General features: G+C 44.8%; 1 protein-coding gene across 12 annotated transcripts in view; it reads right to left on the bottom strand.

The window, feature by feature from the left end:
- Positions 1-768: 768 nt before the first annotated feature.
- Positions 769-25725, bottom strand: part of nav2.L (neuron navigator 2 L homeolog) — a 181121-nt gene continuing 156164 nt past the window's right edge. For 4 of the 12 annotated variants that reach the window (XM_041589706.1, XM_041589698.1, XM_041589704.1 and 1 more), the window contains 27 exons: positions 25052-25337; positions 24227-24899; positions 23711-24148; positions 22966-23031; positions 21977-22021; positions 21346-21506; positions 20165-20353; positions 16890-16942; positions 15131-15154; positions 14947-15021; positions 13461-13544; positions 12207-12318; positions 10997-11145; positions 10775-10783; positions 9589-9761; positions 9314-9467; positions 8260-8422; positions 8004-8101; positions 6891-6986; positions 6619-6787; positions 5656-5891; positions 4001-4155; positions 3847-3918; positions 3456-3652; positions 3193-3311; positions 2251-2454; positions 769-2107 (listed from right to left, as the gene is read on the bottom strand). In XM_041589706.1, the coding sequence (XP_041445640.1) occupies positions 1985-2107; positions 2251-2454; positions 3193-3311; positions 3456-3652; positions 3847-3918; positions 4001-4155; positions 5656-5891; positions 6619-6787; positions 6891-6986; positions 8004-8101; positions 8260-8422; positions 9314-9467; positions 9589-9761; positions 10775-10783; positions 10997-11145; positions 12207-12318; positions 13461-13544; positions 14947-15021; positions 15131-15154; positions 16890-16942; positions 20165-20353; positions 21346-21506; positions 21977-22021; positions 22966-23031; positions 23711-24148; positions 24227-24899; positions 25052-25337 (4323 nt within the window). In that variant the 3' untranslated portion in view covers positions 769-1984. The remainder of the gene's footprint in view (positions 2108-2250; positions 2455-3192; positions 3312-3455; positions 3653-3846; positions 3919-4000; positions 4156-5655; positions 5892-6618; positions 6788-6890; positions 6987-8003; positions 8102-8259; positions 8423-9313; positions 9468-9588; positions 9762-10774; positions 10784-10996; positions 11146-12206; positions 12319-13460; positions 13545-14946; positions 15022-15130; positions 15155-16889; positions 16943-20164; positions 20354-21345; positions 21507-21976; positions 22022-22965; positions 23032-23710; positions 24149-24226; positions 24900-25051; positions 25338-25725) is intronic. The other 8 variants (XM_041589699.1, XM_041589708.1, XM_041589701.1 and 5 more) reach the window with 6 other exon arrangements.

Here is a 25725-nt window from a genome sequence, read left to right as displayed (position 1 = left end):
GCAGGGGAAGTCGAAAGAGACGGGATCCGACCTTAGGCCTCAATGTACAGAACATTGGGAATCAACTCGTATCCACTACTACCCCCAGCTCTTGCACAACTACACGTCCCAGCCCCAGTGCAGCCAAAGCTCCTGCAGGGACAGAGCTGAATAATCCCGAATCAGAGGGGTCGGGTCTCCATGTTCCATAACCAAAGTGTTGCATAGAATCCGCTCAGGAGATACAGCGAGAGCCAAAGCAGCACAGAACTCAGACGTCTCACTGGACTGAACTCTCCCCGTTGGTGCGACCCCAGATTGTGGATCATCCCCTCATGCTGCCACTCTCCCACTGACTGCAGGAGCAATGGGTTGTACCAAGTCACTGCGGGGGAGCACAGCCAGGCCTCGTGTCATATCTCACAGCAGTAGCACCTTAGTGTGAGACTCGTCTCTGAAGCACCCGCTGCAGTTAGGGTGCAGGTGGCACCCTATTATGGAACCTGAGTATCGAGAGTCCCCAAAAATGGGTCTGTACCCCTAATAACAGCAGGACTGTTCAGGCAGCAGAGTTTTACTGAGTCGCAGGGGGTCAAAATGACACTCAGGGGGTTATTTACTAAACTAGATTTTTTTCTGGTTGGGCTTTTTGGGGCAAAAAACTCTTATACGTTGAGTTTGTTCCCCCAGATCCGATTTCTTCTAGTTATTTTAGCAATGAATAAGGCAAAATTGGGCATTATTTTGATCCAATATGGCAGCTCCCGCCGCTACAATGGGCTTATTTCTACAATGAATAGGAAGCCTGTGTACATCTGAATTTTACTGACCCCAGGGATAACCCCCCACTACTGTCGGTGTAAATTTGGGAGGGGGGGGGGGGTTGTGCCGCCAATGTAAGACGCCTCTGCTCTGGCCAAAGTCCCAGTGTTTGAGAACGGATTGAACATTACAGTGATGGCACAACCAATGAGCTATTTCCCAATATAATTTATATAAATTAGCAGGGGGGCCACAAACACATCTGATGAACTGTACAGCCCCCCATGCTATGTACCTTTCCTTAAATTAGAGATGCACTGAATCCAGGATTCGGCCTTTTTCAGTTGGATTTGGATTCGGTCGAATCCATCTGCCTGGCCAAACACGAATCTGAATATGCAAATTAGAGGCAGGAGGGAAATTGCGTGACTTTTTGTCACAAAACAAGGAAGTTAAAAATGTTTTCCCCTTCCCGCCACTAATTTGCATATGCAAATTAGGATTTGGTTCGGTAATCGGCTGAATCTTTCACTGAGGATTCGGCCGAATCCAAAATAGTTGATTCGGTGCATCCCTACTTTAAATGATGAATTTCTACCTTGGCTGCGGGTGCTGGTCCCTATAAAGGAGGCAATGCCAGTGGGATCACAAGAACATACAGGAGCGACCCCCCCAGGGGTACTGGGATCAGCGAAGCAGAAATAACAAGTAAGGCCTCAGTATAAGGGGCAGCACCAGAACAGGTGAAGCCTGACCTCCCCCTGTTCTCACCAAACCTCACTGGAATCTGCAAAGGAAACGTCAAAGGTTAAAAGGGGAGCGACGTGTTTGTGTCATGGTGTTAGTGCACGGCGCTCCCCACCCCCAGCACCAGCGTTTAACACTGCCAGACAGACGAGCACCATTGTAGCGTCACTCCCCGCGGCTGAGGTTACTCGGTGAAGTTGGCGTGGCCAGCACCCCGTGTGTGTTTGGTTATAAGCAGCATAGGTCATTGTATGGTCCACTCCTGATATCGCACAATTCGGCACAAGTCAAATATATTCAGTGTTCCAGACAGGGAGGCAGAGGAATATAGTGCAGCTCTCACACTCACGCATCGTCCAATAAAAACAAAGATTAGTCACAGGGCGTCCAGCGCCCGCAGTCTAAAAAGTCTTATAATAAGGTGTCGGATTCAGGCAGCCAGAGACTCCTCCCCCAAGGGACGGTGGCCCATAAGGGAACCCCAAAGACAGAGGGGTCACAGCGTTGACTCCAGGGAAGTGTCCAGGTCGTCCTGGTGGCTGTTACTGTTTGAGTCGCTGTCGTAACTCTGAGGGCTGGAGTAATTGGCCGCCTCCTGCAGTCGCATCAGCATGTTCACCTGCAACACAAAACAACGTGAGAACCACAAGAAAACACTAGTGCAAAATGGGGCAGGTGCAAATTGCAGCCTTGGGGTTCACCTCAGGGCAAACACATTGGTCTGGAATCAGAGAGAAGTGTAGAAATACAGTGGCATCTTACCAAAGGGTCCCCTTCAACTTCGCTGGGTGCCGCCTGTTTGCTGGACGTTCCCTCTCTGGGTACAGAGTAGCCATCGAAACCAACATCTTCTGGCCTGAGCTGCAGCAAGGGGGGCCATTCGTGCTGCTGGGGTACGGCCGTCCAGGGGTACGTGTCCATCACCCATCTGGCAGGGTCTTCCCAGGGGGCTCTCCTTCCATACAACTAATGCACAAGCAAACATTCCCATTAGGTGTAAATATCAAGAAGAGGAAATGTCAGCATCAAACAGGAAATATAAAGGAGAGACAATATAAATCTTAACTAGAAAATATCAGGAAGAGGAAATGTAAATAGCAAAGAGGAGACAATATAAATGTTAACTAGAAAATATGAGGAAGAGGAAGTGTAAACATCAAACCGGAAATATGAGGAAGAGGAAATGTAAACATCAAACAGGAAATATAAAGGAGAGACAATATAAATCTTAACTAGAAAATATCAGGAAGAGGAAATGTAAATAGCAAAGAGGAGACAATATAAATGTTAACTAGAAAATATGAGGAAGAGGAAATGTAAACATCAAACCAGAAATATGAGGAAGAGGAAATGTAAACATCAAACAGGAAATATGAGGAAGAGGAAATGTAAACATCAAACAGGAAACATGAGGAAGAGGAAATGTAAATATCAAACAGGAAATATCAATAAGAGGAAATGTAAATATCAAACAAGAAATATCAGGTAGAGGAAATGTAAATATCAAACAGGCAATATCAGGAAGAGGAAATGTAAACAGGAAATATCAGGAAATGTAAGAAGAGAAGAGGAAATGTAAACATCAAACAGGAAATATCAGGGAGAGCAAATGTAAATCACAAAGAGGAAAAAAGAGAGGAAAAGTGATCATTAAAGGGGACAGTGAGGATTAATAGACAGTTGCAATATTGATATGGGTCTCACCTGCAGTCCCTCTCTGACAGCCTCTAGGAGGTAAGGAATAATGGAATAATTCCACAAATCTGTAAACCAGACCCTTGAACCATCCACATCTATTGGGCAAGAGAGGAACAGCCGAGGGCCTTTAGTGGGAGCAAGAGCAGAAAGTAAGGACATGGTGGGACACACAGAAAAGCTTGGCAATCTATTCGTGCCCAACCCCCCCCATGGGCCCACTCCAGGGAATCTACAGGGGGCAACACAAGAGGCACTCGAGTCATTCTCACCGATGGTCACATCCGAAGAGCTGTGCGTCTCCAGGAATTTGTTGAGATGTTGCCAAACCTTCGGGATCCAGTCGATGATTTTCACCAGCTCTGGATTTCTCGTTCTGGAGCTGATCTCTGTTTCTATGAGTTTCCTCCTGAGGTAGCGGCCGAGGAAGCCCTTCACTGGCTCAGTGTGATTGGCGCACAGCACCCACCTGGATAAGAGGACAGGTAAGAGGCTTCCCGTGGGTCACTATCACATGGGGGTATGCACCCCAAATATATACATGGAATGGGCAATGTTTCCTGCAGGAACAACTTGACTTTTATAAAGACATTATTAGTGATGGGGAGCTGCTCTAACACAGGGCTCTGATCACATAATAGGAATGCGTAGAACATGAAATACCTGAAGTTATGATGCAGCTGCAGGTTGGGAGTGGAGGAGGTGGCTTGGTTCATGGTGCCGATGATATAGGGGCTGCAATAAAAACAGGAGAATGAGTCGAGTGGATCAGGTGATAGAATCTCCCTGACAGCAGCACAGGACCCGGGTCTCTCACCATTTCTGATATTTGCAGTTCAGAAGCCCATTGAAGATCTCTCCCAGGGAGCTGACGTGATGCAGGTTGTCTAATATAATAACCAGAGGCACGTCCGTGGTGTTGTTCTCATTGCTGCACTGCTCGGCCACGTGGGAGAGGTACTGGCGCAGCTCCTGGGAAATAAAACAGCCCAATTAGTGAGTTAGTGTGGGTGCTGCACCCTCCTTCTGGCCCCAGGGCTGATACCAGGCTGGGGGGCTGTGCAACGCTCTGCGGCACCAAGAGATTCAGTGTCTCTTCATTCTCAGACACTTGAACTATTTATAAGAAGTGAACAACTAAGGGGTCAGATTTCAAGTAAAATCAATTTAAATATGAATCTAAGGATCAGTTAGCCGGAAACCCGTTATCCAGAAAGCTTCGAATTACACAAAGGCCCTCTCCTATAGACTCCATTATAATCAAATGATCCAAATTTTTAAAACGATTTCCTTTTTCTGTGTAATAATAAAACAGTCGCTTGTACTTGATCCCAACTAAGATATAATTAATCCTTATTGGAAGCAAAACCAGCCTATTGGGTTTATTTCATGTTTATATGATTTTCTAGTTTAAAGGAGAAGGAAAGTTTTCTTGCACTTGGGGATGCCGAATGTTTGACACCCCAAGTGATTGTATTGACTTACCAGAAACCCCAGGCCGGTGCTCCTATCAGCAGAAAACTGCACCGGCCCAGGGTTATACCAGTGACACCGCGGAGTGATTCTATTCCGGCTTCTTCTTTCTTCACGTGGCTGTGAATTCTCAGTAGAGCGAAAAGCTGAACTTTAACTGAAAAGTCGCTATTTCATTCTAGGGATGCACCGAATCCACTTTTTTGGATTCGGCCGAACCCTTCGCGAAAGATCTGGCCGAATACCGAACCGAATCCGAACCCTAATTTGCATATGCAAATTAGGGGTGAGAAGGGGCAAACATTTTTTTACTTCCTTGTTTTCTGACAAAAAGTCACACAATTTCCCTCCCCACCCCTAATTTGCATATGTAAATTAGGATTCGGTTCAGCCAGGCAGAAGGATTCGGCTGAATCTGAATCCTGCTGAAAAAGGCCGAATCCCGAACCGAATCCTGGATTCAGTACATCCCTATTTCATTCTACTGCGCATGCGTCTGCCACGGGAAATTTGAAGTAAGAAGAAGACAGAAGAGGATCACTCCGTGGTGCTCGCTGGTATAACCCCGGGCCGGTGCAGGTTTCTGCTGATAGGAGCACCAGCCTGGGGTTTTAGTTAAGTCAAAACAATCACTTGGGGGTGCGTAACATTTGGAACCCTTAAGTGCAAGAAAACCTTCCTTCTCCTTTAGGGCAGAGACACAAGCTGCAATTCGAGGAGATTAGTCGCCCGGCAACAAATCTCCTCTTCTTCGGGGTGACTAATCTCCTCAAACTGCCTTCCCGTCTGTTAGAATAAAAATCGCCGGCAGGATGGCACTCGTTTTCCGAAGTCGCCCGAAGTTGTCTCAAGAGGAAACCTCAGGCAACTTCGGAAAACGAAGCGATCCGAGCGCCATCCTGCCGGCGATTTTCATTCTAGCCGGTGGGAAGGCAGTTCGGGGAATTTCAGTGTTTGTCTCTGCCCTTATGAAGATCCAAAGAATAACTGGATTCTCACCTTGCTGGATTTATGATCTACGTTGAAGGTAGCGATGACCCCGTCCGTTAACTCCCGCCCCTCCCACTGCACCAGGTATTCTGAAAGGCGATTGGCCAGGTAGGTCTTTCCGGTGCCGCTAGGCCCAGACAGGATAATCCTCCTGTGCTCCATTAACAGTGAGATGTATCTCTGTAATATTGGCTTTGGGATCAGCGTCTCGAACACCAGGCAATCCAAACTGCTCTGAGGGAGGCCTGGGAACGAATACAACAAATCAGCATTACAGACATTATATATAAATACAGTGAATAAAGTACCCCCTCTTGTAAATTATAAGGATATTATAAGTTACCGAGGAGTTTCATGACCATATAAAAACACGAGGCCGAAGGAGGTCATGGAACTCCGAGGTAACTTCTAATATCCTCATATTTTCCAACAAGGGGTACTTTATTTATTATAATATATGTGACAAAAATTGAATCACTACTCACTGTTTATAACTGATGACATCACTACTCACCGTTTATAAGGATATAATTTACGGGGTATTCATGGCGCTTTTGTGTATTATATATATATATATAATACACAAAAGCCATGAATATCTTGTAAATTATATCCTTATAAACGGTGAGTTCTGATGTCATCAGTTATAAACGGTGAGTTCTGATGTCATTTCTATCACATGACTCACTAAAATGTGTGTATTATAATAAATAAAGTACCCCCAGTTGCAAAATATGAGGATATTAGAAGTTACCTCGGAGTTCCATGACCTGTATAAAAACACTCGGGCTTCGGCCTCGTACTTTTATATGGTCATGAAACTCCTCGGTAACTTATAATATCCTTATATTTTACAAGAGGGGCTACTTTATTCACTATATATATATATATAATATATATATATATATATATATATATATATATATATATATATATATACATATAGACCCCACACATCGCCAGTGCACTTACCTCTCACAGTGACACAAATGGTGTTGTTCTCCCCCACCAGATATCCACAAGGCAGCAGCTCGGGGGTCTCGGAGTTACCGGTTCTCTTGATGTCGCCGATATTGTATCCGAGGACACTGTCAGAATTGAGGCCCAGCTGAGTGACTGGATCCACGTGGATCATGTACTCCTATAAAGACAAGGGCAGAATGTGTGTGTGGCGCAAGCAAAGGCAATTTGTGGCTTTACTGATGTTGCTGAACTACATTTCCCACAATCACACATAGACTTACCTTGAACAGTCTCTTTACCACCCCGTCCAGAATGTCCCATTTCGTTTTACCGCCCACACCGATGCAGCCAATCAGGAAGAGCCGAGGTCTGGCATCCTAAGGGTTCAGTAGAGAAATCAGGAGGGAAAGTTAAAAACCCCTTTAGAGCAGCTCCCACACAAACACAAATATGAGGGAACACACTAAGTCAATATGTTTTCCTGAGCAGTCAATATAAACCTTGCGTATAAATACTGCACTCATAGCTTCCAATTGCTGCTTACACTTTAAAGGAGAACTAAAGCCTAACTAAAGAAGTAAGTAGAAATGTTGTACATGATGTTTTGTGCTTCGGTACCAGCCCAAGGCAACCACAGCCCTTTAGCAGTAAAGATCTGTGTCTCCAAAGATGCCCCAGTAGCTCCCCATCTTCTTTTCTGCTGATTCACTGATTCACATGCTCTGTGCTGCTGTCACTTACTGAGCTTAGGGACCCACTCACAATATACAGTACACATAGAATAGAAATGTCACAATATAAGGCTGATTAGTAATTAATACAGATAATTACTACATGGCAGCACAGAAACCAGTGCAATTAGCATCAGAATTGAATAATCAGCAAACCTGTAGCATCAGCTTATATTACAGCCAGGGAAGCTCATTTTCTGCTGGATAATTAGTGACGAGCCCTAAGCTTAGCTTCTCAACAGCCAATCAGAGCCCACTGAGCATGTGAGTGTCACAGAGACTTTCCAAGATGGTGACCCCCTGTGACAAGTTTGAAGTCCTGGATCATTGCTGCTATTGACAAGCTCAAACTTTAGCCTCGTGCAATACGTTCACTATAGTATGAAATTTTTAGCCACATTCAGTTTTAGGGTTTAGTTCTCCTTTACCTTCAAAGTGAAATCACTTTCTACTGCCATCGAGTAAGGTTTTTTTCTGGCACACAGGGCCAATTCATTTTTATCATTTTTTTTAAAGACAATTCCAGAAACAGACTTGGGGGCAGTATTTCCTCTCGTCCCCTGCAAAGTAACTATAAGCTTTTGTCTGCTCATTCTAGTGCTGTAGATATTATTATATTATTATATAGAACCAACATTCCCAGAATGCTCAGCCAGTCTTTACCTCTCGCCACTTAATTTCCTCTGAAAGGTTAACGACGATCCGAACATGGCGGCTTTCCTTTCGCATGGTGCCATCGGCAGCGTCATCCAGCAGCATGTCTGTGTGAGAGAGCATAGCACACGATGGGTTAATTACACATTATGATCCCTATATGCTATGGGCAATAGCCCAATGATTGGCTCATGATTCCATTTATTAATATAGTTGGCGGGGCGCAGTGGGCGGAGCTTGGAAGATGAACTGCAGTTGTACCTACCAAGGCTGGAGGACTCGGTCAGGCTGAGGCTGTGCTGGGAGGGCCCCATGGAGGGTCTGGGGGAGCAGGAGGACAAGGAGATTTGGGACTGGGTCCTGCTGCACTTGCCCTGATTTTCTGCCTTCAAACGGTCGTTCTCTGATTTCAGCTTCTCAATCTCCGACTGCACAATAAAGAGAATAAATGGTAATTAAAACTGTATGTGTGTAACACTCAGGGCTGGATACGGGGAGCGATCTTTATTCTTTAAATATTCCCTTGTGTTATGAGCCTGTGTGTGATATGGGATCATTTATAGAGAGGATTTTGGTGTTTTAATCTCATATGTATTGATTGACGTGAATTGTGTGCATTGTTAATTTAAGCAGTACGGCACTGTCCCTTTAAGCAGTACGGCACTGTCCCTTTAAGCATTACGGCACTGTCCCTTTAAGCATTACGGCACTGTCCCTTTAAGCATTACGGCACTGTCCCTTTAAGCATTACGGCACTGTCCCTTTAAGCAGTTCAGCACTGTCCCTTTAAGCAGTTCAGCACTGTCCCTTTAAGCAGTACGGCTATGGTCCAAATTCCCCTAGCAACCATGCATTCATTTGAATAAGAGACTGGAATATGAATAGGAGAGGCCCGATTAGAAAGATGAGGAATAAAAAAAGCAATAATAATACATTTGTAGCCTTACAGAGCATTTGTTTTTTAGATGGGGTCAGTGACCCACCCATTTTAAAGCTTAAAATAGCCAGAAGGCGGCAAATAATTTAAAAACTATAAATAATAAAGACCAATTGAAAAGTTGCTTAGAATTGGCCATTCTATAACATACTAAAAGTTAACTTAAAGGTGAACCACTCTTTTAACTATTTGCCTATAACGAGATCCTTTGACTGATACGACTTTGTTGCAAACCCATATTTGGTATAGAGGATACAGGGAGTCTCAGGGTTAAAGGGACACTGGGAGTTGCAGTCCAACAACAGCCGTTAGGCTACTGATCGATGTAGGATGGGGGTGATGTAGCAGAGAACCCCCAGGATTCCCTGTATTGCCCTTTTACCTGCATGCGGTTCATGGACTCTCGTAATTGGTCCAGTTGGTGGGCGGAGCTCAGGGCCTCCAGGCGGATGTCTGTCAGTTTCATCTCTTTGTCCCTCAGCTCATTCCGTAGCTGCATGACACTTTCTGCCTCGTTCTCAGCGCAGTCAGAAATCCTAATGGGGAATAAGAGAATAATAAGATGTATAACTGGATCTATGGAGCCTCTCCCTGACCCCCCTCTGCACCCCTAAACCCCTCTGTCCCTCAGTATTCAGCCAGGGGTCCATTACTTACAGAGAGCTGGAGTGGGAGCCTCTCAGGCGAGGGGTGGACAGGGCGGAGCCATTGTGGGGCAACTTTGGTGATGAAGGGAGGGAGGAGTCGGTCATCTCCTCGATATCGGAATGAGAAGAAGCGGATTTGGGGGACTTCTTCTTGCCGAAGGCTTGTTTGAAGGAGCTGCGGAGCTGGAAGAGAAGGCGGAACATTTAGTAGGAGAAGGACGCACAGACGTGTACAGACATTATGACTAGTGATGGGCGAATAAATTTGCCTGTCACAAATTCGTGGCGAATTTCTGGATTTCACCACCGGACACGCGTCCGAAAAGAAACTCGCGTCAAAATTGTCGCGCGTCAACACTATTCAGACGCCCATTGACGCCAGCGCCAGAATTGACGTGTGCACTTTTCGAACACGCGTGCAAAACTGAACACGGGTGTCAATTTCAATTTTCACCATTTTTTTTATTTTTGCAATTTTTTTGCCGGTTCGTGCATTTTGCAAATTTTTCGGCGAAATAAAACGGGAAAAATTCGCCCATCACTGATTATGACTATGACACAGATACAAGCAGAATGGGATGGAAGAGCAGAACCCGGGCTTAGGATCATGGTGGAGCCATGGAATAAAAGGAGAAGTTGGTTGAAGGGGTTGTTCACCTTTAAATGAACTATTAGTATAATGTAGAGAGGGATATTCTGAGACAATTTGCAATTGATTTTCATTTTTTATTATTTGTGGTTTTTGACTTATTTAGCTTTTTTCCCCAAGTTTTCAGCCATCTGGTTGCTATGGTTCAAATTCCCCTAGCAACCATGCACTGATTTGAATAAGATTTGAATAAGAGACTGGAATATGAATAGGAGAGGCCGATGAGTAATAAATAGTAACAATAACAACACATTTGTAGCCTTACAGAGCATTTGTTTTTTATATGGGGTCAGTGACCCCCATTTGAAAGATGGAAAGAATCAGAAAAAGAAGAAGGCAAATAATTCAAAAACTATAAAAATAAATAATGAAGACCAATTGAAAAGTCACTTAGAACTGTATATCTCTATATCATACTAAAAGTCAACTTAAAGGAGAACCACCCCTTTAAACAGGAGTGCAGGAATGGGGCAGGACTAGGGAGCGGGTGAGATGCGGTTACGGGTGAGAATGATGCGGGTTACGGGTGGGATTGTGGAGTCCTTACCTCATTCACCTGCCAGAGGGTGGGGCGAGCAAATAGCAACGGGGAGAGAAAACAAAAAAAACAAACAAAAAAAAAACACATTTAACCGTAGAATTAAAGCGACAGTAACACCTAAAGCTTTTGTAATGGAAACACAATAGACTGTCTGTACGTAGCACAGAAACTGCCCCACCAATCACATGACTGGCAGCCAATGCAGAAATCTACATTTTTGGAACTGACCCAGTTTTTCCTTTTCTTCTTTTTGGAATCACTGTCCACATTGCTGCCCACGCTGGAGTGGCTGGTGGCGCTGTTGATGCTGGAGACGCTGTCGGAGGAGTGTTGCCGGCGGATGCGCAGGTCGGGGGTATGTGAGGTCTCATGTGCTGCTGGGAAATAAGGGGCGGGGTTTATTTAGGATAAAAACCCATGGGCAAATGGGGGTGCGAGGTTAGCCCGAACCCGCTGATATCATGCCGGCCAACACATCACTAGTTCCCTTAGTGCCAGGGGCAATCACATGAGAGTTAGTTAGTTTAAGGGATGCACCAAATCCACTATTTTGGATTGGCCGAACCTCCAAATCCTTCGTGGAAGATTCGGCCGAATATCGAACCAAATCCGAATTAGCATATGCAAATTAAGGGTGGGAAGGGGAAAACTACGCGATTTCCCTCCCTGAACCTAATTTGCATATGAAAATTAGGATCCGGATCGGCCGGGCAGAAGGATTTGGCCGAATCCGAATCCTGCTGAAAAAGGGCGAATCCCGAACCGAATCCTGGATTCGGTGCATCCCTAGTTAGTTTAGCTAGTTACTATGGCACTTCATACGGTATTGATTTATTAAAGGGGAACTATCGCGAAAATGAAAATGTCATATAAGCTTCATCATACCAACAAACTTTCTAACTACAATCAATTAAATATTCTGTATTGTTTCTGAAATAATCAGGTTTATCTTCACTATTCCTCTCTCTGCATCTGTTTCTCTTCATTCTCTCTTCATGCAGCAGTTGGGTGTCAGATATTCACTGACAGTTAGATCCAATATATCTTATAGGGGGGCTCCTTTCCTAGCAGATGAATTAGAGCTCACTCAAATAACTGATTCCAGTACAAACAAAATCTAACAAAATAACTGCCTTTTGCACAAATCCTGCATGTAGAGAGACATGATGTCTGGTGAGTTTAATAGAGTGACCTCTAATACATCTTCTTGGCAAAAGGAGCCCCCTATAAGATATCTTATTTCAGTATGATGCTTATATTAATTAATATTATTTTCATTTTCACTATAGTTCCCCTTTAAGATCTTCAATTTGAACCCGCGGTGAGAGACGTAGAGAGAGCTGTTACAGTATCAGGACTTGATTTGCATCAGAAATTATCTGGAGGAATCAGGGGGCCCCTTGGGAGCCCCAATTATCTTCAGCATGGAGTTTCTTACCTTTACAGCCCAGCTCCGGGGTGTTGATTACTCCGTTAATAGCCGCCTGAGCCGCAGCGTTATGTTTCTTTAAGAGATCTATGGTTTTCCGTAACTCATTGAGCTCTGAATCCTGGAGAGGGAAACACAGGAGAGATGTGAGAGATAAGAGAGATAATAGAGAGATATCAGAGAGAAGAGAGAGATATGAGAGATAAGAGAGAGATATCAGAGATAAGAGAGAGATATGAGAGATAAGAGAGAGATATGAGAGATAAGAGAGAGATATGAGAGATAAGAGAGAGATACGAGAGACAAGAGAGAGATACGAGAGACAAGAGAGAGATACGAGAGACAAGAGAGAGATATGAGAGATAAGAGAGACATATGAGATATAATAGAGACATATGAGGGATAAGAGATAGATAAGAGAGAGATATAATAGAGAGATAAGAGAGACATATGAGATATAATAGAGACATATGAGGGATAAGAGATAGATAAGAGAGAGATATAATAGAGAGATAAGAGAGAGATAGGAGAGATAAGAGAGACTTATGAGAGATAATAGAGAGATATGAGAGATAAGAGAGAGATATGAGAGATAATAGAGACATATGAGGGATAAGAGAGATATGAGAGATATTAGAGACATATGAGGGATATGAGAGAAATATGAGAGATAATAGAGACATATGAGGGATAAGAGAGAGATATGAGAGATAAGAGAGAGATATTAGAAATAAGAGAGAGATATGAGAGATAATAGAGACATATGAGGGATGAGAGAGATATGAGAGATAATAGAGACATATGAGAGATAAGAGAGAGATACGAGAGATATGAGAGATAAGAGATGAGAGATAATAGAGACATATGAGAGATATGAGAGATAATAGAGACATATGAGAGATAAGAGAGAGATATGAGAGATAAGAGAGAGATATGAGAGATAATAGAGACATATGAGAGATAAGAGAGAGATACGAGAGATATGAGAGATAAGAGAGAGATACGAGAGATATGAGAGATAAGAGAGAGATATGAGAGATAATAGAGACATATGAGGGATAAGAGAGAGATAAGAGAGATAAGAGAGACATATGAGAGATAAGAGAGAGATATGAGAGATAATAGAGACATATGAGGGATAAGAGAGAGATATGAGAGATAATAGAGACATATGAGAGATAAGAGAGAGATAAGAGAGAGATACGAGAGGGCCAATTGCTGGGCACAAGGGATGTGTGAGCCCAATGCCCGGCGGGTACTTACCTTCTGTTCAGCAGACATGGTCAGACTCTGCAGCCGGATGGTCATGTTGCTAAGGCTCTGCTCAAAGGCGGCAACCAGGTGAGCCTGAAAAGGAAGAAAAGTAATAATAAAGAGGTGACCCAGTGGGGCAATATCAATATATGGAGGTAATAAATGATGGAACTTTCCCAGGGTTATTGAGATTACAATACAATCAGAGCACCACCAGGGGGCAGTACAGACACAAGCACTCCAGTAGTAGCAACTACCTATATACTGACGTTCAACCAGCAAATGCTGCGAGCTGATTGGCCGACACTCTATCCAAATGAATTTACTGATCCTATTCAGGTGGGGACAGACTGTCGGGGAGTTCTGAGAGATGAGGTGCAGTTCTAGGAGCAATGGGGACTCGGATGCTGCCCGGCAGGGATTTTGGTCCTCAAAGGAACAGTAACATCAAAAATAGTGTTTTCAAGTAATAAAATTATAATGCAGAGTTGCCCTGCAAACACATCAGCTTTAGCAGTGCAACAGAACATGATATTTTCATTTTTTGGTGTTACTGTTGCTTTAAAGGGGTGGTTAACTTTTAGTATGTTCTATAATGGCTTTTCAATTGGCCTTCATTTTTCCTTTTTTATAGTTTTTTATTTTTTTGCCTTCTTCTTCTTCTGACCCTTTCCAGCTTTGAAATGGTCACTGACCCCATCTAAAATCAAATACTCTGTAAGGCTACAAATGTATTGTTATTGTTACTTTTTATTACTTCTCTTTCTATTCAGGCCTCTCCTATGCAAATCAATGCATGGTTGCTAGGGGAACTTCGACCCTAGCAACCAGATCACTGAAATTACAAAATGGAGAGCTGCAGAATAAAAAGCCGAATACGTCAAAAACCACAAATAATAAAAAATGAAAACCAATTGCAAATTGTCTCAGAATATCCCTCTCTATATGTCATTCTATCAATTTAAAAGTGAACAACCTCTTTAAGTTAATGTATGTTATAGAATGGCTAATTGTAATTTTCCATTGATCTTCATTATTTATTTACTATAGTTTTTAAATTATTTGCCTTCCTCTTCTGACTCTTTCCAGCTTTGAAATGGGGGTCAGTGACCCCACCTAAAAAACAAACACTCTGTAAGGCTACAAATGTATTGTTATTGTTACTTTTTATTCCTCATCTTTCTATTCAGGCCTCTCCCATTCATATTCCAGTCTCTTATTCAAATCAGTGCATGGTTGCTAGGGGAATTTGGACCATAGTAACCAGATTGAAGAAACTGCCAACTGGAGAGCTGCTGAATAAAAACTCAAAAAAACACAAATAATAAAAAATGAAGACCAATTGCAAATGATCTCAGATTATCACTCTCTATGTCATATTAAAGTTAACTCAAACTACTTTAATTACGACTAATGCATTAAACTGTCACATTTAGTGAGTCGGCCCCAGGCTGGGAAACTTGAGGGGTGGGCGGGGCATATTTTCGGCACTTACATTGGCGCTAAGCTGGGTAGTGAGGGCAGACACCTTCTCTTGGGAGGAATCCAGCTCTCTCCGTAACTTGCGGATCTGAAAGGCACAAAGTAGAGGTTAAAGGTCATTAAAGTGCCACCTAGAAAAAGAGGCTGTGTTTATTAGGAACGGAAAAGCTCGGGAAAATCAAAGACACGGGACTCACCTCTGATTGGCACTTCTCTTCAGGCTGGAAAACAGAAGAAGAAAGAAAAAGCCTTAAATGATTTGGGATTTTTTCCCCTTTAGCGGAAAGAAAAGGCAAGAAGCAGCGGACGGGAGGCCGGGTGATCTGTTTAGCACCTAAGTCCTGGCCTCCATACACCCTGCTGTAAGAGGAGCTCTCCTGACTCACATTCTGCCCTCAGACAAGATGCGAGGGGCTGGGGAGCCCCAATAAATCCATCCCAGATTTCTTTAGATCTGCTGCTGGGCTGTTAAAGCAGAAGTTGACCTCAAAGTTACCTTTAACTATATTAAAGGGGTTGTTCACCCTTGGGTTAATGTTTAGTATGACATAGAGAGGGATATTTTGAGACAATTTGCAATTGGTTTTCATTTTTTATTATTTGTGTTTTTTGACTTATTCAGCTTTTTATTCAGCCGCTCTCCAGTTTGTCATTTCAGCCCTCTGGTTGCTAGGGTCCTAATTCCCCTAGCAACCATGCACTGATTTGAATAAAAGACTGGAATATGAATAGGAGCGACCTGAATAGAAAGAAGAGAGGAGTAATAAAAAGTAGCAATAACATTAATTGTGTAGCTTTAAAGAGCATTGGTATTTACATGGGGTCACTGACCCCCATTTGAAAGCTGGAAAGAGTCAGAAGAAAACGGCAAATAATTTAAAAACTATAAAAAAAAAAATGAAGACCAATTTAAAAGTTGATTCGAATTTGCCATTCTATGACATACCAAATATTAACTTAAAGGACCAGTAACCAATTTAAAAAAAAAAAAAAAAAAATTGTTAGTATAATAAAAAATACACCAAGACAAATGAAACTCCGCTTGCGCTCCTCTGCAGAAAACGGTCAGCGATTGATTACTCCTCCCTGGCTAGCTCCTATAAGAAAGGCAGGGAGGAGAAATCGAGCGCTGCACGATGGTTCGCCCGATAAAGTTTAATTTGTCTTGGTGGGTTTTTTTTCCATTTGTATACTAACGATTTTTTTTAAAAAAAATATTTGATGTTCCTGGTCCTTTCAAGTTAAACCACCCCTTTAAAGAATAGTCACTTCTTAACAAATCTATTTAATTTTTTTTTATTTGTTTTAGTTATTTCATTATTTGCCTTTTATCTTGTGCCTCTTTTCAGCTTTGAAAGAAGGGTCACAGACCCCGGCCGACCAATTAAGATTCTTCTGTCTATTCAGGGCCTCTCCTACTCACATTCCAGTCTCTCCTTCACACCATTGCCTGGTTGCTAGGGTCATTTCCACCTTAGCAACCAGACAGCTGCTGTAATGCCAAACCCGGAGAGCTGCTACATATCTCAAAAACCGCAAATAACAGGAAATGAAGACCAATTGAAAATTCTCTGATTATCACTGTCTACATCATGAACAACCCCTTTAAGTTAGCACAAACGGCACTGAACTACAACTCCCAGCAGTATCCAGGGTGTTATGGCCGCTGTGTGGTTGGAGAGTGATAGATGTGAAGTTCTCTTGGGTCTCAGGGAAGGGAATGAGCAGAAAATCGCTGATGACAGTGGGAATGCTGAGACATGAAATGGTAGAATTAAAGGCAAACTAAAGCTACAGAATGGAATATTCAGTAAGTTTCACCTGCAGCGATAAAACAGTGTATTCTCAGGTCTCATGCATACAGGAAGCTGCCACTGACCTCCTATTGTAAGGCTACTACACAAAGCAGTAATCAAGTTGTAGACATGCCAGTGACATTATCCAGTCGATACTTACAGTTGAGTACACCGAGGAGGTGCTGGACACAAGAGACAAGGAGGATCCGTGCACTGCAACATAAAAGGTACACGTGTATGAGCTGATTTACATCTATTTGCAGCACTGCCGCCAGGGAAGCCTGTAAGTGACTGAGGTAGAGAGGGATTAAGGAGGCTCAGCTAATGCAGGGCAAATAAAACTACTGAGTATCTGAACTCCATTAGTATTTAATATCACATCACCTAATGTTACAGAAGCAAAATAACTGGATTAGAATAAAAAGGAAGGAAATGTTGTGATACGAGTATCCCGTTACTTTTTAGCGTCACACGAGGGATAGAGAGAGGCACTTCAGTAGTTCAGTGTCCTGGAGAATAATACAACTCATGGTGTTACTGTTTGACATTTATGTGACTAACAAACTGCAAAACAAACAGAAACTCCTGTTTATCTTGGTGTATCCCGAACATCACAGCGAGTAAAGGGCAAGTATGAAGGGAGTGAATGTGAAATCCAACAAAGGAATGGCATCATCCTAGGACCCAGGGCAGGACAGGTTTTACTTGGGCCTCATAGTGTCGCTCAATCTGTGGCCCTTCAGCTGTTGCTGAACTACAACTGGGCACACAATAAGCTATACCCTCATACTGTACTGTCTAAGGGAATCAATATGGCACCTCCCTCCCATATCTATAAATACAAATATACAGAGAAGGAATGTTCTGGGCACACAATAAGCTATACCCTCATACTGTACTGTCTAAGGGAATCAATATGGCACCTCCTCCTCCCATATGTATAAATACAAATATACAGAGAAGGAATGTTCTGGGCACACAATAAGCTATACCCTCATACTGTACTGTCTAAGGGAATCAATATGGCACCTCCTCCCATATGTATAAATACAAATATACAGAGAAGGAATGTTCTGGGCACATAATAAGCTGTACCCTCATACTGTACTGTCTAAGGGAATCAATATGGCACCTCCTCCTCCCATATGTATAAATACAAATATACAGAGAAGGAATGTTCTGGGCACACAATAAGCTATACCCTCATACTGTACTGTCTAAGGGAATCAATATGGCACCTCCTCCTCCCATATGTATAAATACAAATATACAGAGAAGGAATGTTCTGGGCACACAATAAGCTATACCCTCATACTGTACTGTCTAAGGCAGTGATCCCCAACCAGTAGCTCGCGAGCAACATGTTGCTCCCCAACCCCTTGAATGTTGCTCCCAGTGGCCTCAGAGTAGGTGTTTATTTTTGTATTCCTGGTTTGAAGGAAAGCTTTAGTTGCATAAAAACCAGATGCACAGCCAAACACAGTCTCCTGTAGGATGTCAGTCCACATGGGGTGCTACCAAATAGCCAATCACAGGCTTTATTTGGCACCCCAGTGACTTTTTTCATGCTTGTGTTGCTCCCCAACTCTTCTTACTTTGAATGTGGCTCACAGGTAAAAAAAGGTTGGGGACCCCTGGTCTAAGGGAATCAATAGGGCACCTCCTCCTCCCATATGTATAAATACAAATATACAGAGAAGGAATGTTCTGGGCACACAATAAGCTATACCCTCATACTGTACTGTCTAAGGGAATCAATATGGCACCTCCCTCCTCCCATATGTATAAATACAAATATACAGAGAAGGAATGTTCTGGGCACACAATAAGCTATACCCTCATACTGTACTGTCTAAGGGAATCAATATGGCACCTCCTCCTCCCATATGTTATAAATACAAATATACAGAGAAGGAATGTTCTGGGCACACAATAAGCTATACCCTCATACTGTACTGTCTAAGGGAATCAATATGGCACCTCCTCCTCCCATATGTATAAATACAAATATACAGAGAAGGAATGTTCTGGGCACACAATAAGCTAATACCCTCATACTGTACTGTCTAAGGGAATCATATGGCACCTCCTCCTCCCATATGTATAAATACAAATATACAGAGAAGGAATGTTCTGGGCACACAATAAGCTATACCCTCATACTGTACTGTCTAAGGGAATCAATATGGCACCTCCTCCCATATATATAAATACAAATATACAGAGAAGGAATGTTCTGGGCTCACAATAAATAAACTATACCCTCATACCCTGCTCTCAGAAGAACATTAGGGAAAAGCCTCAAGGCATTGGGATGATAATTTACACAAAACTCCACACTGACTTGATTCTTCTCACACAAGGACAACAGATACACAACATAATTCTCTGTGAGTCTCTAGTGAGGCCTGGGGCTCATCTCATCGTCTGTCAGAAACAGCCCTGGGGGGGGGGCACCACTCCCCAGTCATATCTCAGGCTTCTCTGCCAGAGCAGGTCAGATCATTTTAACTGTCAGCTCTTGGGGGGAGGTGTATGGAGCACAACAGTACAGTGCAATACCAGTTAATGGGAAATATTCCCCAGTTTAGTCCCTGCACCCCGTGTAATGAGGCCTGAGCAGCTCCGGCTGTGAGTCTCTCCCATTTCATCACTTTCTGGGAAACCAATATATTTACTTGTACCTGTCAGGGAGATGATTTACTATCTGCACCCCAAGGGATAGGACGCTGCACCCCTCAATGGGAATGAGAATGTCTGAATCGTTAGTGCTGGTTTACCCTACGGCAAGAGATTTGGGCTGAGAATGAAGACAGGAGGAGCCCTTGGCAGTGTATTAATACTGTGGGGTCCCCCTTTGTTGTGGGGAGGTGATATATGTGCTGCTTTATGGGTGTAACAGAAAGTTGTTATTCTGGGAGACTCACAGGAAAAAGAAAAGTTTCACCCAAACCCATAGTAACAGTAGTTTTGGCTGAAAAAAGACACATATCCAGCAAGTTCTGGGGGAGCCAAAGAGCATAATGCTGGCCCAATGGCTACCTCAGGACAATTGTTCCTCGCCCCACCAGTGACAAGAGCTCAGTGAGCTTCCTAATATGAGAAGCAACTGCTTTTTAGTGGGACATAAATCCCTTTAAGAGTTTTTCCCATGTGAGAAAGTATTTGCCGTTCAGGGTGAAGCCGCAGCAGCCGCCCCACACAAATAGCAGGAATTTGTTTATTTGCCTCCTGGCCTTGCATGAACCAGGGAGTCTTGAGAAGGGCAAACAGAGATTCTATTCCCTCGCTCCGCCGCTGTTTTGTTACATTTAAAGGGAAAGCTGTAATTATACAAAGTAACCAAGGCGGGGCTCTATTGTGCTTACACACTGCCCTAGGCTAAAAGCCCGACAAAGACACATTGTAGCACACGCAGGGGATTGTCACACTCACCTTCCTCAAAGCCATCCCGGAAGGATCCGGAGCGGCTCATGGTTCTGCTCTTTTCATCCAGCGACATGGAGCTGTTGCGGAAGCGACTTTCCCCATAGGGGTCCCCGGAGCCATCGGTGTTGGACAGGCTGTGTGTGCGCAACATGGTCTGATTGGACAAGCACATCTGGGAGGTTGTTGTTGGACTTGCTAAAAAATAAACATAATTTCAGATGTCAGTATCAGAATGAAGCACACAGGGCCCTTTAAGGGCCACACTACCTAGGCAGGTACATTGTCAGTGGCTCTGGGCAAGAGGAGGAAGAGGAAGGACACGAGGAGGAAGAGGAAGGGCAGAAGGTAGAAGAGGAAAGGGAAGAGGTGGAAGAGGAAGGGCAAAAGGTAGAAAAGGAAGGGCAAGATGTAAAAGAGGAAGTGCAAGAGGAAGAACAAAAGCTGGAAGAGGACGGGCAAGAGGTGGAAGAGGAAGGGCAAGAGATAGAAGAGGAAGGGCATGAGGTGGAAGAGGAAGGGCATGAGGGAAAAAAGAAGGGCATGAGGTGGGAGAGGAAGAGCATGAGGTGGAAGAGGAAGGGCATGAGGTGGGAGAGGAAGGGCATGAGGTGGAAGAGGAAGGGCAAGAGGTAAAAGAGGAAGGACAAGAGGTAGAAGCGGACGAGCACGAGATAGAAGAGGAAGGGCAAGAGGTGGAAGAGGAAGGGCACGAGGTAGAAGAGGAAGGGCATGAGGTGAAAGAGGAAGGGCATGAGGTGAAAGAGGAAGGGCATGAGGTGGAAGAGGAAGGGCTAGAGGTGGAAGAGGAAGGGCAAGAGATAGAAGAGGAAGGGCATGAGGTGGAAGAGGAAGGGCATGAGGGAAAAAAGAAGGGCATGAGGTGGGAGAGGAAGAGCATGAGGTGGAAGAGAAAGGGCATGAGGTGGGAGAGGAAGGGCAAGAGGTAGAAGCAGAAGGGCAAGAGGTAAAAGAGGAAGTGCAATAGGTGGAAGAGGAAGGGCATGAGGTGGAAAAGAAAGGGCAAGAGGTAGTAGAGGAAATCAAGAGATAGAAGAGGAAAGCAAGAGGTAAAAAAGGAAGGGCATGAGGTGGAAGAGGAAGGGCAAGAGGTAAAAGAGGAAGGGCAAGAGAATACTGTCCCCCACTAGTTCACAAGGCGGGGGAGATGAGGGAGATGCCATACTCACCGAGCTGTGAGAAGTTGAAGCGGGTGCCAGAAGGTGATGTGATGCTGGAGCCGGGGGAGAAGGGAGAGTTATTGGCAGTATCTTGCAGTCCCCCGGAGGAATGAGAGCGCAGCCATTCTTTGGCATCATCGTGGCATCTGATCTGAGAGGAAGGGGCACACCTGCACAAGGCAGCAGATAAAGGAGTGTTATTAAGGGTTAAAGTGAGACTCATATTTACATAGGGTTAATGATAATGTTCCGAATAATGGCCGTCTCCTTTTGGGTACATTCATGCCCTCCACTCCACAATACAGCAGCGAGGGGATAACAAACACATCAGAGAATATTCTTAAAGGGCAACTAAAATCCAAAGTAGAATTTGCTTTGTGCACACAGGTTCCGCCTCTGCGTATCTGCATACATACGTGTTACATGTTAACCCAGAAACCTTCATTCTGCTTATGGTCAGCCAAGGGAATAAACCGTAGCTTTGTCATTTAATCACGCGGGAAACGGGTTCCTCCTTAATTAGCCGCATTCAAGAGGCAAACCTTTAGTAAATGAGCTCTATCATTCCAAGCAAGGGGCCACAGCACAAGGGGCCACAAGGGAAGAGCAAGACTGAGTACAGGGGCAGATCTGACAGTACCTGAGTCCTTTCTTAGGCAACGTGTTCCTATCAATGTAGGGGTCGCTGAGGCAACGTTGAGAAAAGAGATAAGAACTTCAGAAGAGAAGGAAGAGGAGGGAGTGGGTGAAAGAGAACGTGATGGAGATGGAAGTTCACGCCCCAATGCTTGTGATGAACAAGAACGTGCAATGTGGGGGGCAAACATGCACAGGGAACACTCAACAAACCCAGGGGTGCAAAGTTGCTCAGCAGAGCCAGACAGAAAGAACCAACGGTTATAGGTAGGAACACTCCAGATATGTATCATTATAAATATAATGAGGCCCCGAAAAGTCTATTTGCCCCGTTGATATCTACATTGGAGCCCCAGATATCAGGGCAACATCCATACGTTACACAGTAACCAGGAATCCCCGTGCCCAACCCCACTTGGCACGAGCCATTTCTGTCTACATAATACTCAGGTATTGCCCCTCCATTGACCTGAATAGTAATTACCTGTCCAGGAGGGGCAATTGCTGAGCACTTTGTAGGCAATTACCCCATGTCCTGTTGCCCTGACGCCTGCTAACTACCCCCCGTAATGACCCCCGTGTACTACAGAACTGATCCAACCCATTCCAGGCAGCTGTGCAGTGTCAGCAAGATGGAGAGGTTTAATGATCAGACACACAAGCCCGAGAGACTGGATCCAAACATGGAGATGATAACGGACAAGAGACTCCATGACGGGGCTGAACCCTGTGAGTAAGCGACATGCCAACAGGAACCGCCGGCTGCCAATCGGAGTGTTTGCTTTGGGTCGGATTCCCCAAATAAAGAATGGATCCCAAGCAGCGAGATTAGGCGGGTTATTAATGGGAGACTCCGAGTGGCAGGGCTGATTCCTGCCAAGAAATAAAGGGCAAATAAAAAGCACAATGTTGTACAATGCGGCCTGTACAGCAGATACATGGCAATAACATGTGGGGGGTCTCGGGGTGCAGCACTGACAATGACATTGTTACCTGTCCTGCTTCCGGGGCAAAGTGTTTCTGCTGAATTTGGGGCTAGCACCAGGAGAGGAGAGAGGGCTAAAGGGGCACGTGGACAAAAAAATGGGGCAAGAAACAAAAAGTCATATTAGTAACAACCTGAAACAGAAAAGGCAGCACTGGGTGGCAGTTGGCGGGACAAGAACACTCTGATGGATTCTTATAGGGGGAGGAGTCTGTTGCTCGAGCAGTGGGTGGGACTAGAACACTGATGGAAACTTGCAGGGAGACTGTTACTAAAGCATTGGGTGGGAACAGAATACTCTGATGGAAGCTTACAGGGGAGGGACAGGGAGTCTGTGACTCAAGCAGTGGGTGGGACTAGCAAACTCTGATTGAAACTTAAAGGGGGAGTTGCAGGGAGTCTGTGACTCAAGCAGTGGGTGGGACTAGAACACTCTGATGGAAACTTACATGGGGAAGGGCAGGAAGTCTGTGACTTAAGCAGTAGGTGGGACTAGAACACTGATGGAAGCTTACAGGGGGAAGGGCAGGAAGTCTGTGACTCAAGCAGTGGGTGGGACTAGAACACTGATGGAAGCTTACAGGGGGGAGGGGCAGGGAGTATTTCACTCAAGCAGTGGGCGGGAATAGAATACTCTGATGGAAGCTTACAGGAGGGGTTGCAGGGAGTCTGTGACTCAAGCAGTGGATGGGACTAGAACACTCTAGTGCTAAACTCAGACATACAGAGTTGCAGTAAATGGAGATAACTTACCTTTCAGACAAAGTAGTCTTAATGCTGTTGGTCCTTATAAAGGGAGTCATTGAGTCCTCCCGGGAGGAAGCGGTCAGTGCACTGGGGGAATTATTGCTGCTGAGTGAGATGTCGATGGATTCACAGCTGGTGTGGAGGCTGCTCACAGACTGGAATCCCAGGCCTTCCTTACTGACAGCTGAGGAGCTGCTGGCTGTCGTCCCCCAGGTAAGGCTGTTGGAAGGTGCCGAATGGGCGGACCCTGGGCTGGAGGCTAGAGGGGAATGGTCCATTGTCTTGACATAGAGGGGGCTGCTGCCACCGCTGCTCAGGAGGGTGCTCCCCGAGGGAGAGTCTGGGTTGGCCTGAGAGTTCATCGTGGCATGAGGGTTGGAAATGACCATCGAGCTCTTCATATTTTCAGTGGTAAGAGATTTGTTTGGCTTCCCACCAAAGAGCCTGCAATGAAACAGGAGAAATATGGGGTGCAATGCCCAGGGCAGGCCAGTGTTAGTATATACACATAAGTGCACTTACCTGCGCAGTGTGGGGGACGACACGTCGGGGTACTTGTTGGCTTGTTGCTGGCGGGTGCTGTTGCCGGGTGCTGCAGGGGTCATTTTGATTGAGTTGCAGGAGGCCACGCTCTCGTTATCCGAGGAAATACCTTTCTCTTTGTCCGTCTGGTTGACCAATCCCAGCACAGAGTGGCCAATGGTTCCCTTGCCGGGTTCTCTGAGCTTGGGGATGGGCAGCCCGGCCGACTTACTGCTGATGTTGGAGTCAATGCTGCTGGTACTGGACCTGTTACCAGTTCCGCTCCGTGACTTGCTGGGCCTGGGGAGGCTGCGGTACTGCAGGTTGGTCCTGGTGTTTATATGTAGGTAGCCATCGTCCTGGTTCTGGGCACCATCCACGCTGGCCTTGCGGTTGGACCTGCCGATCAGACCAGTAGATTTGGGCATTTTGCCGAGGGTTGCGGAGCCGCTGGTGATGGTGGCGCCACTTGCAGTACAAATAGGGATGCCCAGCATTGTGCCACCCGGCTTCTTAAACCCAAACGTGTTGGTAGGTGTTGCCCTAGAGGAATTAGGAGGCTTCTTGGCTTCGTCCCCGCTGCTGCGTCCTGCGTCCGACGGAGAGCGTTTGATGTGTGCGGTTTTTGGGGAAAGTCTTCCTTTTTCCGACACTTTTGCATCATCAGTTTTCCCTGAAACACAAAGAAAGGCAAAGAGGTTGGTATTTCTGGGCTCATGTCAGTCTAAAGACACAGCAGAACTACAATTCCCAGCATCCCCCCAACAGCATCATTCCTCTCCTTGTTCATATACTAAGTCTTGGGAAGCTGTTGCCTCTCAGTACCTGTCCCGGGGGCTTTTAGAGTTGCTGCCGAGGGCTTGGTCCTTGGGGCTGTGATTCCGACCTGAGCCGTCATCCCCCTCCTCCACGATCCCGTCTGTGAGATCACTGTGGTTTTCCTTCCCGAGGTGCTTTTATCTGACTCATCTGATAGGTCCGAAGGGTTCTTCCTCCATTTGCCCCCAGAATCCATTTTCACACCAATGTCTGAGACCCCGTCTGACCTTTTCACTTCATCCCCCGACCACAGAGAATTCCGGTCAATGTGCAAGTTTTTCTCTGTATCCGTCTGCAGGAAAAGAACAGAACACCAATAGAATTCCTTTCTACATATCATACTGTCTTTGTATAAATACAAATATACAGAGAAGGAATGTTCTGGGCACACAATAAGCTATACCCTCATACTGTACTGTCTAAGGGAATCAATATGGCACCTCCTCCTCCCATATGTATAAATACAAATATACAGAGAAGGAATGTTCTGGGCACACAATAAGCTATACCCACATACTGTACTGTCTAAGGGAATCAATATGGCACCTCCTCCTCCCATATGTATAAATACAAATATACAGAGAAGGAATGTTCTGGGCACACAATAAGCTATACCCTCATACTGTACTGTCTAAGGGAATCAATATGGCACCTCCTCCTCCCATATGTATAAATACAAA

Source organism: Xenopus laevis, chromosome 4L, assembly GCF_017654675.1.
Source record: "Xenopus laevis strain J_2021 chromosome 4L, Xenopus_laevis_v10.1, whole genome shotgun sequence".
Lineage (NCBI taxonomy): Eukaryota > Metazoa > Chordata > Amphibia > Anura > Pipidae > Xenopus > Xenopus laevis.
The sequence above is the reverse complement of the archived record's forward strand: the minus strand, read 5'-3'. Positions and strand labels throughout refer to the sequence as shown.